This window comes from Nansenia antarctica, assembly GCF_963989245.1.
Source record: "Nansenia antarctica genome assembly, chromosome: 1".
NCBI classification, from domain to species: domain Eukaryota; kingdom Metazoa; phylum Chordata; class Actinopteri; order Argentiniformes; family Microstomatidae; genus Nansenia; species Nansenia antarctica.
In genome coordinates this window covers 107,340,931-107,355,199 of record NC_137674.1, presented here as the reverse complement: position 1 = coordinate 107,355,199, position 14,269 = coordinate 107,340,931, and the positions used below count along the sequence as shown (strand labels likewise).

The window sequence follows — 14,269 nt, the reverse complement described above, 5'->3', positions numbered from 1 at the left end:
TTACATATAGCATGAATATGTACTTTCATAATTTTTAAATTGCTAGTAAGACTAGAATGGCATCTGCCTTCTAAACAGTGTTATGACCCTGGGACTAGGAAGTTTAGTCGTAAACTGACGACACACCACATAACCCCCAGAGGGCAGTGTTGCACAGAAGTGCCCCCCTGTCAGGTGAGCTGTCTCCCTGAAGGAAAGACATGGGAAGGGCGTGGCCCTCGGTGGAGGTGTCTGGTTGTGTTGTCGTGACGACACAGCAGCGTTAGCACACACCGAGTGGGCCGGTTTCACAGACAAGGCTTAAGCCTAATCCTAGACTGAAAAGCAATGGAGATTCTACATCGCATGTGTGATTTAGTCTTAGGACTAGGCTGTCTGAGACACCGCCCCCGACAACTGTTGTTTTGGACTATGTAATGAACCAGTAGTTTACCACCTCCCTAAGCTGTCTGACCCCAGAGCCAGCAGCACTACAGGTTTGAGGACAGATTACGATGACCGACTGTCACACTGGGGCTTGACAACCACACGCTGTGTAGATTAGAGTCATTGCACAGTAAAAGTGAAAGTAAAAGAGTAAAAGTACTGGGACAACGAAACGTAGTTTGGCATCTAACCAGATAGTGTCAAATAGTGTCATAGTACAAAAGACATGATATGTAGACCATGCATGGTATTACAGTATGAGGTATTACAGTGAATATAAATAAATGAATATAACAAGTGAATATACATTACGTCATAAATGTAGATTAGATTAGATTCAATGTACAGTATGGTATGTACAGAACAAGGGCAATAGGTCTACAAACCAGGAGTCGTGAGCAAACACGCAGTAGGGCAAAAGCTACATTGTAATTGTACGTGACAGGCTCTGGTGAAAAAGTCCTCAAGTAGGGCAAAGTCATTTTTCTGTTTTTACCAGACTGTTTTTTTTCCTTTCAAATGATGTGTCATACATTGAACATTTGAAAACAGTTGAAGAAGATACGCTTATTTGAATGTTGGTACCCCGCAAACCGAATGGCAGAGAAAAACGCTCTGAAATGCTTCTGCTACTATCGCGTTGGCAGCCAAGTTGGAGCTAAGAAACATCACTATGAACATCTAACTGCATGTTTAGCACATCACAACATGCTGAGAGAACATCAACATGCTAAAAAAACACACAACTACACATAATTAGATGATCACACAGTCCTTGCTTTTGAACACGTCCGAGAATGTAAGCTTGTTTACAAGCCATGTCTCCACTTACCTAGTAGCCTACGGCAACACGACACCGACGAATTCCAATTCACAAATTATTAAAATATCCACTGACCCTGAAACTGTTGTTTGTTATATATATCGACTGCGCGACTTGAGAATCGCCGACATACGGACCTTTTTCACCAGGCCGCGTCGCATATGGATTGTAGGTTATGATATATGCACAGTGTGTTATGTACCGAACACAGAGCTAAAGGTCTTGTGCAAACAAGCTGTAGTGTGTCAACAAGTTGTCGTCAGGGTTCCCACACCTTCTTGGAACATCAAATTCAAGCACCTTTGTAGGACTTTCAAGACTCAATTCCCTCAAATTCAAGGACCCAACACGGCATAGTTTGAGACAGACCTAGATGAGAACTTATATAATAGGAACTATCCGCGCACAGACAACAATTAAAAAGAGAGGCTTGATTGTGTGAACACTAGATGGTCTCTTGCCTTCTCTACCACAGCACAGCAAAACAATATATTGTGAAATATGTGTAAAGTTAAGCAATACAGAGACTTATTTACTAGTTGACGATGATATATATATTATTTTCTTTAGAGAGAGAGAGAGAGAGAGAGAGGGAGGGAAATTCAAGCACTTTCAATGACCCATGTCTATTTTCAAAAACTTTGAAGGATTTCAAGGACCCCTGGGAGTACTAGTAGCTTGTAAATGCTGCTTTTTGCTGCTGTAGTGCAAAAGCTAAACTGAAGCCCTGAGTGCGTCCAGTAGAGTTATGGGGGAGAGTTCACTGATACTGGGAGTCAATGTTCCTCTTGTTGGGATTGGGGTTGGCTTGGGGGGGGGGTGGGGGTATCCTAGGCTACCACCAGGATTTAGAGTGCAGCAGAGTGACAGCTGCAGGGAAGAAACGGTTCCTTAACCTGGTTTTGCGTAACCATGGGAACTTAAACCTCCTGTACCGTCTCCCGGACGGGAGGAGGACAAACAGCCCGTGGCTGGGGTGTGTGAGAGGTGTCCCTACTGAGGCCTCCACCTCTGGGTCTGTTAGCTGTTGGTGTTGTGGGTGGGGTTGAAAGGCTAAACTTTAGTGATTATTGGTTCCATGGGGGGAAGTGACTGATAGGCTATCACTGTACTGCTTACTTTGCAGCCCGGACATTTCCCCCAGACACACCCAGATGTAAACGCGATACAGAGTTACGTTATGGTTAAGCATAGAAGTAACTTCCTTAATCTGATATACATTTTTAAGACCTATCAACTACTTAAGACCTTTTTGGAACTTTAAGGCCTAAAATTCTGATTATTAAATTTTTTCTTTTTATGACTTTTTAAGACCCTGAGGGAACCCTGTAAAGGTCAGAGGTCAAGGTCAGAGGTGTCTGTCTACCTGGTCCAGGTCAGAGGTCGGAGGTTAGGGTCTACCTGGTCCAGGTCGTTCCTGAGGGAACCGTGTAAAGGTCAGAGGTCAAGGTCAGAGGTTAGGTTCAGGGTCTACCTGGTCCAGGTCGTTGCGCAGGGCGATCTTGCTGGTGACCAGCTCGTGGGCCAGGTCGTCGTTCTCCTGCTCCAGACGCATGCTGGCCTCCTGCAGCCTCCGGTTCTCTCTCTGTAACACACACGCACACACGCACACACACACACACACGAAAAGACACAGAAAAGACACACACACACACACACACGAAAAGACACACAAAAGACACACGCAGACACGCACACACGCACACACACACACACACACACACACACACACACACACACACAAAAAGACACACACACACCAAAATTAATTCATACATTTTATGCACTTATATGCAAGAATGTTACAATATAAAACCAGACACACTGCACTGTAGCTGACAGATTTGCCAAAGCCTCACAAGCAGAAGGGTGGGGGTGCGACGGCGCATTGTCCCCGCCACACAAGAACATGTTCAAAAAGGCGTTTTGTTGGACCAGTTTAACAGTTGACAGACAGACAACCTGAGGCTCAGTACGAAGGAATCAGTTTGAAAAACGGTGCTAACCTGGTTACCGTGGTTACCTTAATGCCTCACTCTCTTTAGAATTATTTTGCTGCACGCACATACACACGGCACATACACACACACACGGCGCACCCCGCGCACACACACACACACACACACACACGAGACACACGCACACGCCACACACATACACACACGGCACTCACATACATACACAGGGCACATACACACGCACACACATGGCACACACACACGGCACACACAGACGCACACGCCACACACACACACACAGCACACACATACATACACACACACACACGAGACACACACACACACACAATACGGTGACAGCACACACACACACAGCAGCCACACACACACACACACACGACACACGCCACACGACACACAGCAGCCACACACACACACACACAGTTGGCCTTCAAGGTCTTCATCATCCCCAGAGAACCAGTACAGATATGATTAACAACAGCTAGGCTGAATTGCAGACAGAAGCTGACAGAAGCACCACGCTCCTGCTGATCTAGTAGAGACACGGCCGTACCGTACACATGGTGACCTAACTAACTAACTACGGTAACTAACAGAATTAGGTGTTTAGTGATTCCCTACATTAACCCCTGCTGGGTATGCTATAGATCTAGTACATTTGACCTAAAATCCATAAAAAATATATATGAATCCTAATTTAAATAGCAAAATATTCAGCTTTCGGTTTCTAAATTCAAATGACGTTCGTTAATTAGTACTTTAACTATTTGACACACATCCGTAGCTATCGACTTCTATCTGAAGACGTACTTACTTACTTACTTATTTACTTACTTGGAAAGATGAGCAGGAGTCTTCTCACACTGAACCTGTTGTCCTGACTACTCTCTCTGTCACATGCACACACACACATCCTTAAAGTCTCCATTGTCGCCTCTGAGGAGGTCTCATGACTTGGCCTCTGCCTCTATTCTGTAAGTGGTCTCACATGACCACATGCTCAGGATGTTCCGGTTGTCATAGAGACCGTTGTAGGTCATGCTACTCTTCCTTCCTTTGGCTATGGTCTCTGCAGGTTGCAGGGGCTTCTGGGCCACTAATCGCATCTCACACACACGCACGCTCGCACACACACACACACGCCAACACACACTGACCCATGTCACATGGTGAGGTCTGATTTCACGTGTCAAAGCTAGATGAGAGCGCGGCCCTGTTTGCACAAAGAGCCTGACAGACAGGAAGCGTGGTGGTCAGGTGTTGACGCACATGTAGACTGTAGAGGGTTGTAGGGTTGGAGCTTACCTGCCGCTTTACTGGGTCAGTCCAGAGTTAGAGACCCAATAGTATACACACACATACACACACACACACAAACACGAACCCAAACACATACACATGCACACACAAACACAAACGCAAACCCAAACCCATACACACGCACACACACACACACAAACGCAAACAAATACACACACACACAAACACAAACACAAACTCAAACCCATACACACGCACACGCACAAACACACACAAACACAAACTCAAACCCACACACACGCGAACCCACACTCACACACGTGTGCACAAGCTCACGCACGCACGCACGCACACACACACACACACACACACACACACACACACACACACACTCTCCAGCAAAACATGACATCCCCTGGCCTGTCTCTCCCACCATCACCCCTCCCTCAGTCACCTCCCTCTCCCTCTCCTCACCTTCTCTACATCTCACCCTCTCCTCACCTTCTCTACATCTCACCCTCTCCCTCACCCTCTCCCTCACCTTCTCCTCACCCTCTCTACGTCTGCAGTCTAAGAGGTTGACAGGTGCTGCTGCTTACACTAACTCAAGCTCATCAGATGGGTGATTACCTCAAGGGAGGACGGAAAGAGGGAGGGAGGGAAGGAAGGGGGGATGGAAGGTATGGAAGATATTAAGTATTAGATGATCGGCCTGACCTGAGCTACAGTGAGAAAGCGATATACTTTCGTTCCATTTGTTTTTGTTGATGTGTGAGGAGGATACTGTACTGAGGGAGCTCGATCACGCTAGGCGGCTAAAGATCTCCTCAAACAACCAGGATACTTCTTTAAAAAATAAACTTTATTGTGATTTGTGACAGTTAAGAAATCAGTGGCTCTGAGATGTCAAATATTTAAGAACATAATAGAACTAATAATAACTAATAATGTGAATACAATTGTGTCCGTAAAAAAAACAAAACATTTAATATAAAAAAGTATATAAAAAAGTAACCTTTTGAGAAAGGTTAAAACCAAAAATAATCTGTACAACTCCTTCTGTAAAATAGCCAACAATGACCACAAATAAAAAAATGTTTAAACGTAAATGTCAGTTTGTCCATTAAACACATAATACTAACATCAACCACACATTGTAAAATGATACTCAAAGCATCTGCTTATAACCACTGGGATGTCAGTTCCATTCAAACATTCCACTGTCAGTTTAACTTAACTACAACTTTAAATGTGGATGTATTCACTTCCGAATGTAACAGCTTTCAAACGTAACAGCTTTCAAATTTAACAGCTTTCAAACGTAACAACTTCCAAATGTAACAGCTTTCAAACGTAACAACTTCCAAATGTAACAGCTTTCAAACGTAACAACTTTCAAATGTAACAGCTTTCAAATGTAACAGCTTTCAAATGTAACAGCTTTCAAATGTAACAGCTTTCAAACGTAACAACTTTCAAATGAAACATAAACCCTAGTAGCAAAGGGAAACATCCTCATCTTGCATAGCTAACTCTTTTTCCACATAACTGACCAGCAAAGTATGTGATAGTATGGTAGTATGATATGGCATTGACTCATAACAAGTCCCTTTTTTCTCTCTTGCTTCCTCCCATGAGGTTCAACGCAGCACTTTAAACAGACCTGAACTGAGATGGAAGAGAGAGAGAGAGAGAGAGAGAGAGAGAGAGAGAGAGAGAGAGAGAGAGAGAGAGAGAGAGAGAGACTATGGGTGTGAATGGGGTCTACCTCCTAAATGGACAGTACTGTAGCCTTCTCCAGAAAGGTTGGATGATGGAGAGGAAGGGGCATCAGTGTTTCTCCTAGACGTTGTTTACTCTGGCAGGACCCAAAAAGCGTGTGAAGCGATATCTAGTTTTGCTGACAAAAGCAAACCTTTTTCTATTGTAATCTACACTCACTGTACACTTTATTAGGAACACTATACTAAATAGCCTACTAGGTTACCCTTTGCTCTCAAAACAGCTTACATTTTCTATGGCATTGTTTCTACAAGATGTTGGAAACATTCCTTTGAGATTCTGGTCCATGGTGACATGATTGCACTTTGCAAGCTGTGAATCTCCCGTTCTACCGCATCCCAAAGGGGTTCTATTGGATCCAGATCCGGTGACTGGGAAGGCCACTGAAGAACACTGAACTCATTGTTATGTTCATGAAACTAGTTTGAGAGGACTTTCGCTTTGTGACGTGGTGCATTAACACTAGAAGAGCCGTGAGGGGTCACGGTGACCCTGTGAGTAAATGTATTTTTAATCTTTGCACTCGACCAATTTCCAGGACCCTCCTTTCATGACTTTTCCTAGATGTGTGCGTTCTATCACCCAGTATCCTTACATTTTCAAAATCACATCAGGATAATCTGGTATAAAGCTATTTTGCAGTTTTTATGTGTAGGAGGGCAGGCCAATTTACAAGACGGCCAACTAGTGGTCTTTAAAATAACGTGTGTAAATAACAGCTTCCCATTCTAAAGACTATGGTCATTTGACCATTTGCTCTTATAGTAGGTAAAATAGACACGGCTGTTCTAGTGTTAACGGGGCCAAAGTGTGCCCAGAAAACATCCCCTACACCTACGCCATTACACCTCCTGGATGAATGAGAAGGTGTACAGGAGGTCCTATCAAGGTGCTCAGTGAGTGTATGGTGACAAACACGATTTGAGTTAGTTTGATATGACCCGTCCTGCCTGAGTAACGATGAGGAGAAACACTGGGTATGTTCAGGAGGCTGCAACACATACAGTGGCCACAGCTGGTGAAAAGGGGGGAACAAGTCGGCAACCAACCAAACGTTCAGACTTTTACTCTGAAAAATGTAACTCCCCGAATCCATTGCGTTGCAATCTTTTTTGGCTTGACTTAACGAGCGTGTCATCCAGGTGATTTTCAACAAAGTTTCAGTGAAAAACAATGTGTTTTGATTGAATCAATGCTCTTTTTAAAAAAGGCCAGATTTATTTAACATTTTCTGAACTTTTGGTGGGTTTTGGGTTTGTCCCCGACTTGTTCCCCCTTTCACCAGCTGCCATAACATATCTGTATGTAGAAGCATGTGGTAGTATATAGAAACCCCCTGATACAAGGTCAGGTGTTTACTCACCCTACCTAATGGGTTCAGGGCTTAGGATCTGATCCTAGGCCTGCTTGACCCTTGACCCCGGAGCGGCTGCATGGAGGGGCTCTCTGGCTGGCTCTTACCTGGTAGCGGTCGATGGGGTCCTCCTGCTGCAGCTGGCTCTCTCTCAGCGACTGGTACTCCTTCTCAAACTTCTTCAGCTTCTTGGTGGAGACCTGGGGGGGGGTCGGGAGGAGAGGGTAGGGTCAGTGAACAGGACGTGGGGCAGTGAAGGCCTAGGGGGGGGGTAGTGGTGGCCTGGTGGATACTGAGTTTTGACTGGTGGATCAGAAGGTCATGAGTTCAAGTCCCACCTGGGAACACCGACACTAGCGTGTTACTTGAGTAAGGCCACTTAGCCCTAAGTTACTCCAGGGAGAGACTGTCCCTGTAATCTCTGATTGTAAGTCACTTTGGATAAAAGAGCTAAAATGGTTAAAATGTAAATGTTGAGGTGAGGTCGTCAACCACTAGATGGTGACACAAACGAGACTAGAGTAGGATGGGTAATAGAATAGAAATTCCCAATATAGTGAAAATACCACCGCTCATCCGTGATCAGACTTAGCTGGGGTGCTGCAGCTGAAGAGTATCAAATAGAGTGCAAAAAAGCAACGTCCGCACACTCAAATCTGTGCAAAAAACGATGTTTATTGCGAGCTTTCGGTCTCAAGGCTCTCGAACCATTGTCAACAACAGCTGTATGACGCGTCTTACCAATCAAACCAATCAATTATCAATCAAACCAATCAACGGTCTGCAGCGTCACATCGTAGCAGGGAATGTACCTTTCGCTCCGAGTCAGGAAGGGTGGCTAAAATCAGTAGGGGTACTACGGCCCGGTACGGCCCAGTTGGCAGTGGAGAAAGCAAAACAAACCGGGCGCACGAGTTCTGGTACGGTACGGGACGGTAGTGGAGAAGCGCCAATAGAGCGTCAACTGGTCCCACTCTGTTTCTCCCGAGTGTGGTTTGGTAAACTGTTCGCTAGGTGAGCCTGTGACGTACTGTTTACTGGGAGTGTGTAGAGACTGATACGTTCGCTTTTATCATCCAACTCCAAGTTGTACATACAGAGGGGACGATGCAAAAACGTTCAGTCAACCGAAACATGCTGTTAACGCTGACACAAGATGGCTGCCACGCCATGAGAGAACTCAGACATGACCTGAGACCCCTACTCTGTCTGCATACCTGAGACCCCTACTCTGTCTGCATACCTGAGACCCCTACTCTGTTACCTGAGACCCCTACTCTGTTACCTGAGACCCCTAATCTGTTACCTGAGACCCCTACTCTGTTACCTGAGACCCCTACTCTGTTACCTGAGACCCCTACTCTGTGCATACCTGAGACCCCTACTCTGTTACCTGAGACCCCTACTCTGTTACCTGAGACCCCTACTCTGTTACCTGAGACCCCTACTCTGTTACCTGAGACCCCTACTCTGTTACCTGAGACCCTTACTCTGTTACCTGAGACCCCTACTCTGTTACCTGAGACCCTTGCTCTGTTACCTGAGACCCTTACTCTGTTACCTGAGACCCCTACTCTGTTACCTGAGACCCCTACTCTGTTACCTGAGACCCCTACTCTGTTACCTGAGACCCCTACTCTGTTACCTGAGACCCTTACTCTGTTACCTGAGACCCCTACTCTGTTACCTGAGACCCCTACTCTGTTACCTGAGACCCCTACTCTGTTACCTGAGACCCCTACTCTGTGCATACCTGAGACCCCTACTCTGTGCATACCTGAGACCCCTACTCTGTGCATACCTGAGACCCCTACTCTGTGCATAGCAAAAAAAGCAAAAACCGAAAACAAAAGTACATAGATGTTGTTATTGCCACGTAACTTGATACATGGAGAATCTGTAACATACATGTACCCAGTACAATCTGTAACATACATGTACCCAGTACAATCTGTAACATACATGTACCCACTCAGTACAATCTGTAACATGCATGTACCCACTCAGTACAATTCCAGGCATCGTATTCCCGAACAGAAGTCAGAACATGCACACAATAAAGGGAAACAAATACATATATATCGTGAAAACTGTGACACTTTAAATAACGTGGAACAATACTATTGTGCAATATGACAACCCTAGTCGTCTATCTGTACAGTATAGTACAGTGGATTGTGTACATAGCCTTTATTTATGTAAACCAGCTCCTCCCTTCTTGTGATTTTTTTAAAAGTGTTTTTCTTTTTCCCTTTCCTAACACCAGGGGAGCCACCCCTCCTAAATTTCGTTGTTTGGTACCTGTACTGTAGCAATGACAAATAAAGTCCATTCATTCATTCATTCATTCATTCATTCATTCATTCATTCATTCATTCATTCATTCATTCATTCATTCATTCATATCATATCGTTATTGTTCAGGTTGTGGAAAATCCCCCCGCCCCCCCCCCCTACTTAAACACTGCTCCCCATTGAGCCAGGGGAACTCTCAGTGCCAGCCAGGCCATTAGAAACATATCCCCTTCCGTGTAGAGAGCGGGGAAGGCTCAGCCGTCTGCGTTGCCATGGCACCTGCGGCTAGGGATGTGGATTACAGGTTGGTCTGAGACGTAACAAGTCGCCGATGGGAGGGACTTTGTTAATGGATACACAAGAGGCCCTCCTGACAGGGGGGGGGGAGGAGGGGGGTGGGGGGGAGGGGCACCGCTCACTGACTGAGACTGCTAGAAAAAGATGTGGAAGAAGACAGGGAGAGGGGGATGGAGGAAAAGAGATAAAAGTCTATAATAAAAAAAAACAAGTGTGAAAGAGCAATTTGTTGATAGAAGGGAAGAGATAGCTGCCCAGTGAGAAGGAAGCAGTGTAAAAGGAGAGAGAGAGAGACAGAGAGAGAGAGAGCGAGTGAGAGCAAGAGACAGACAGAGAAAGGGGGAGAGCGAGAGAGAGGTGGGGAGAGACACAGAGGGAGGGAGAGAGAGAGAAAGAGAGAGTGAGAGGGAGGGAGAAAGAGAGAGAGGGAGAGAGGGACAGAGTGAGTGAGAGAGAGAGAGGGGGGGAGAAGGAGAGAGAGAGAGAGAGAGTGAGTGAGTGAGAGAGAGAGGGGGGGGGGGAGAGAGAGGGTGGGGGGGAGAGAGAGGCATGGCATGTTTACTGAAATGGGATGCTAACACTTCTACAGTGAGAAGTATAAACATGTAGCTTAGCGCAGCGTTTCTCAACCGGGGTGCCGCGGCACACTGGGGCGCCGCCTGGCGTCTTCAGGGGTGCCGTCAAATAATTCTGAATAAATCTATAAATAAATAAATGCAATACATCATCAAAATCTGTCTCGCGCGCCCCTTTCCCATGTCACAATGTCAATACCGGGTTCAGCGTAAGGTCAGTGTGTCTGCAATTAGCCTGCATTGTTTTTTCATTTACCGCGCAAAGACATTTTCGAGAGCAATGAACAAGCAAACAAGCAGAATCATGGAACATGACAAACTGACAACAGATCATCCATCACAAGCTAGCAAGGATGCTGAATATTTTGTTCAGATGAAAAGTCACCATAGCCGTCCAGAACAGGTAATGATGAAGTGCGCCAAAGTTTCTGATAAAGCGTTGCAGGCTAGTTACCTCGTAGCCGAAATTATTGCTAAGGCGAAGAAGCCACACACTACAGCCGAGTCCGTTCTATATGGATGATCGGTGACATTATTCTGTCGTCCGACTTCGGAAGCTAAGCAGGGTTGGAAAGTTCGGGAAATAACGCACGGTTTCGTTTTCATGCAATGAATTTAATACATCCAGACAAGGATGCGCGCAGCGGGAGAGAGAGACGCATTTTCTGGCTTAATAACTCTGCATCCCCGGTGTTTACGTTGAATGGACTGGATAGGTGTTTCCAATCAAATGTGGGAATATGAAAATGAATGTGTTCCATAAATTCCCGCGTTTGTTCGGTCACTGTGTCATGTTTATACAGCACGGTTACGTGCCTGATGCCTTTGATGCACACTTGCCTTTTTCACTCCCTCCTCTCTCTCTCTCAATAATAATAATACAACTTTTATTTGTATCAATAGCCGCTGAGTGTGTGTGTGTGTGTGTGTGTGTGTGTGTGTGTGTGTGTGTGTGTGTGTGTGTGTGTGTGTGTGTGTGTGTGTGTGTGTGTGTGTGTGGGACTGTCTGGGTGATGCAGTGTCGTTTTTGAATAGCTATATTTTAGACTGGGGTGCCTTGAGATTTTATCGACTTTTGAAGGGTGCCGTGACTGAAAAAAGGTTGAGAAACGCTGGCTTAGCGTCATGACAGTCTTGTCATAGCTTACTGTCATGACAACCCCAACTGACACCTGGCCAATCCATACCCACTCTGTTGACCCTTGACCTCTCTGACGCAGGACACACAAAGGCAGGTCCTGTTAGGTTATCATTTAAACCACTCCACAGGGTACCTCAACAACAACACATCCTTTTGTTCTCTAGGCTAGCTTTGTTCTCCACCTGAGAGAGTTTAGGCATTGCATTTCAGAGCATAATGTGGACATAGTCAACTCACACACTAGTCCTCACAGTTCCCCTGTTACCCTGACAACCAGACAAGGAAACGGAAAACAATAAACTATTCCAAAAAAGCAGGCACACCTTTTCTAGATTTGATAGCTTAGTAGTGAGTTACAGCGAATGTGTGTGTGTGTGTGTGTGTGTGTGTGTGTGTGTGTGTGTGTGTGTGTGTGTGTGTGTGAGTCTGGTTGAACAAAGACATTATGTTATGGTCCACTGGCCTGGATAACCACTCTGAGGACCCTACACCCCCTGTGGACCTCTTTACCTGGCAACTGAAGCCACAAGCCTGGTAGTGTGTGTGTGTGTGTGTGTGTGTGTGTGTGTGTGTGTGTGTGTGTGTGTGTGTGTGTGTGTGTGTGTGGTGTGTGTGTGTGTGTGTGTGTGTGTCACACCTGAACTGGAACACACACACACACACACACAGACACAGACACACAGACACACACACACACACACACACACACACACACACACACACACACCTGTTCAGGTGTGATTCCCCAAAAGATAAGACAAGGGCAATCACTAGTTGTGGGAAACGAGGACTTTAGAATCAATAATAATAATAATAACTTTTATTTGTATAGCGCTCTTCCTGCAAACGTTGCAGCTCAAAGTGCTCCAGTGAACAGAGCCATTACCCAAACATAACATGAATAGGATGGAAAGAGACTGTCCAGTAGTGTGGAAGTGAAAGGACAGTAGAGCATTCAACTGAACAGGTTCGTAGTCTGGATGTGCTAGGCCACAAACTATATTAAAAGAAAAGGAACACCTTCAGTTTCCCCCCCCCCCCCCCCCCCAACTCCCACTCTCTCCATCTCTCTCTTTCTTTTTCTCTCATCCTTCCCTTTTTCAAACGGTTGCTACATATTCTCTCACATGGGACCACAGAGCCTCGTAGGTGGCCTCCACCCCCACTGTGTTACACCTTCAGCCTTTCCATTCAAGGCACAGACCCTCGTACGACATGGTATGACTAATACAATAACCACCGTGTCACAATGTACTTTCCATCCTTAAATGACTATTTCAAGATGAGTCAAACCACCCAGACCACTGCATCTCACCATCTCTGACGTAGATGTCTGATTAGCCTAGTGCCATTGACTCCATAAGCTTCACTACAACATCCACCCAATGCTAACATGTACTAGATAGAGAGATAGATAGAGAGAGAGAGAGAGAGATAGATAGAGACAGAGAGAGAGAGAGAGAGATAGATAGAGAGATAGAGAGACACAGAGAGAGAGAGAGAGAGAGAGAGATAGAGACAGAGAGAGAGAGAGATAGATAGATAGAGAGATAGATAGATAGAGAGAGACATAGAGAGAGAGATAGAGACAGAGAGAGAGAGATAGAGAGAGAGAGAGATAGAGAGAGAGAGATAGATAGAGACAGAGAGAGAGATAGAGAGAGTGTTACTTTATTGATCCCTGAGGGGAAATGTAGGTGCTACAGCATCTCACACCACAAACAATAACAACAACAACAACAACAACATACAATGAATTGAATAGTAGACTAAAATAAAAACAAATTAAATACAAAATAAAATAAACATAGACCTAATAGACACCTGACAACCTTGGATAACTAGCAGGAGGTAGAGCCGGCCTCTAATGATCGCAAGGTTGGCAGATCGGCGGTTCGAGCCCCGGCTGGCAACATGTCGAGGTGTCCTTGGGCAAGACACTGAACCCCAAATTGCTCCCAGTGAGCGGGCCGGCGCCTTGCATGGTAGCTGTGCCGCCATTGGTGTGTGAATGGGTGAATGAGAGGCCGTTGTAAAGCGCTTAGGAATAAGGCGCCATATATAAGTCAGACCATTTACCTTAGGTTCAGCTGTCCAACGCCAGCCTATGCTGCTGTTGTTTTCCAGCCACTCCTAAACAGTGTCAAGTGCCAACTGCAGCTATGAGCAGACAGCAGTTATTGTTGACTCTCAAACACACTCACAATCCTATCTACTACTACTACACCCATACAGAACACACAGGTAAGACACGTGTGTGGATATATTATTAAGAAAAAAGAACTCCCTTATTCTAGCATTGTGACTGCCAGTGGCCCCTGGTCCCTAGCATAGATT

General features: G+C 45.5%; 1 protein-coding gene across 2 annotated transcripts in view; it reads right to left on the bottom strand.

The window, feature by feature from the left end:
- The window catches only part of rabgap1l (RAB GTPase activating protein 1-like), a 187,672-nt gene that overhangs the window by 2,942 nt on the left and 170,461 nt on the right, over nucleotides 1–14,269 (bottom strand). For both annotated transcript variants that reach the window (XM_080548270.1, XM_080548269.1), the window contains 2 exons: nucleotides 7,732–7,824; nucleotides 2,724–2,834 (listed from right to left, as the gene is read on the bottom strand). In XM_080548270.1, the coding sequence (XP_080404396.1) occupies nucleotides 2,724–2,834; nucleotides 7,732–7,824 (204 nt within the window). The remainder of the gene's footprint in view (nucleotides 1–2,723; nucleotides 2,835–7,731; nucleotides 7,825–14,269) is intronic.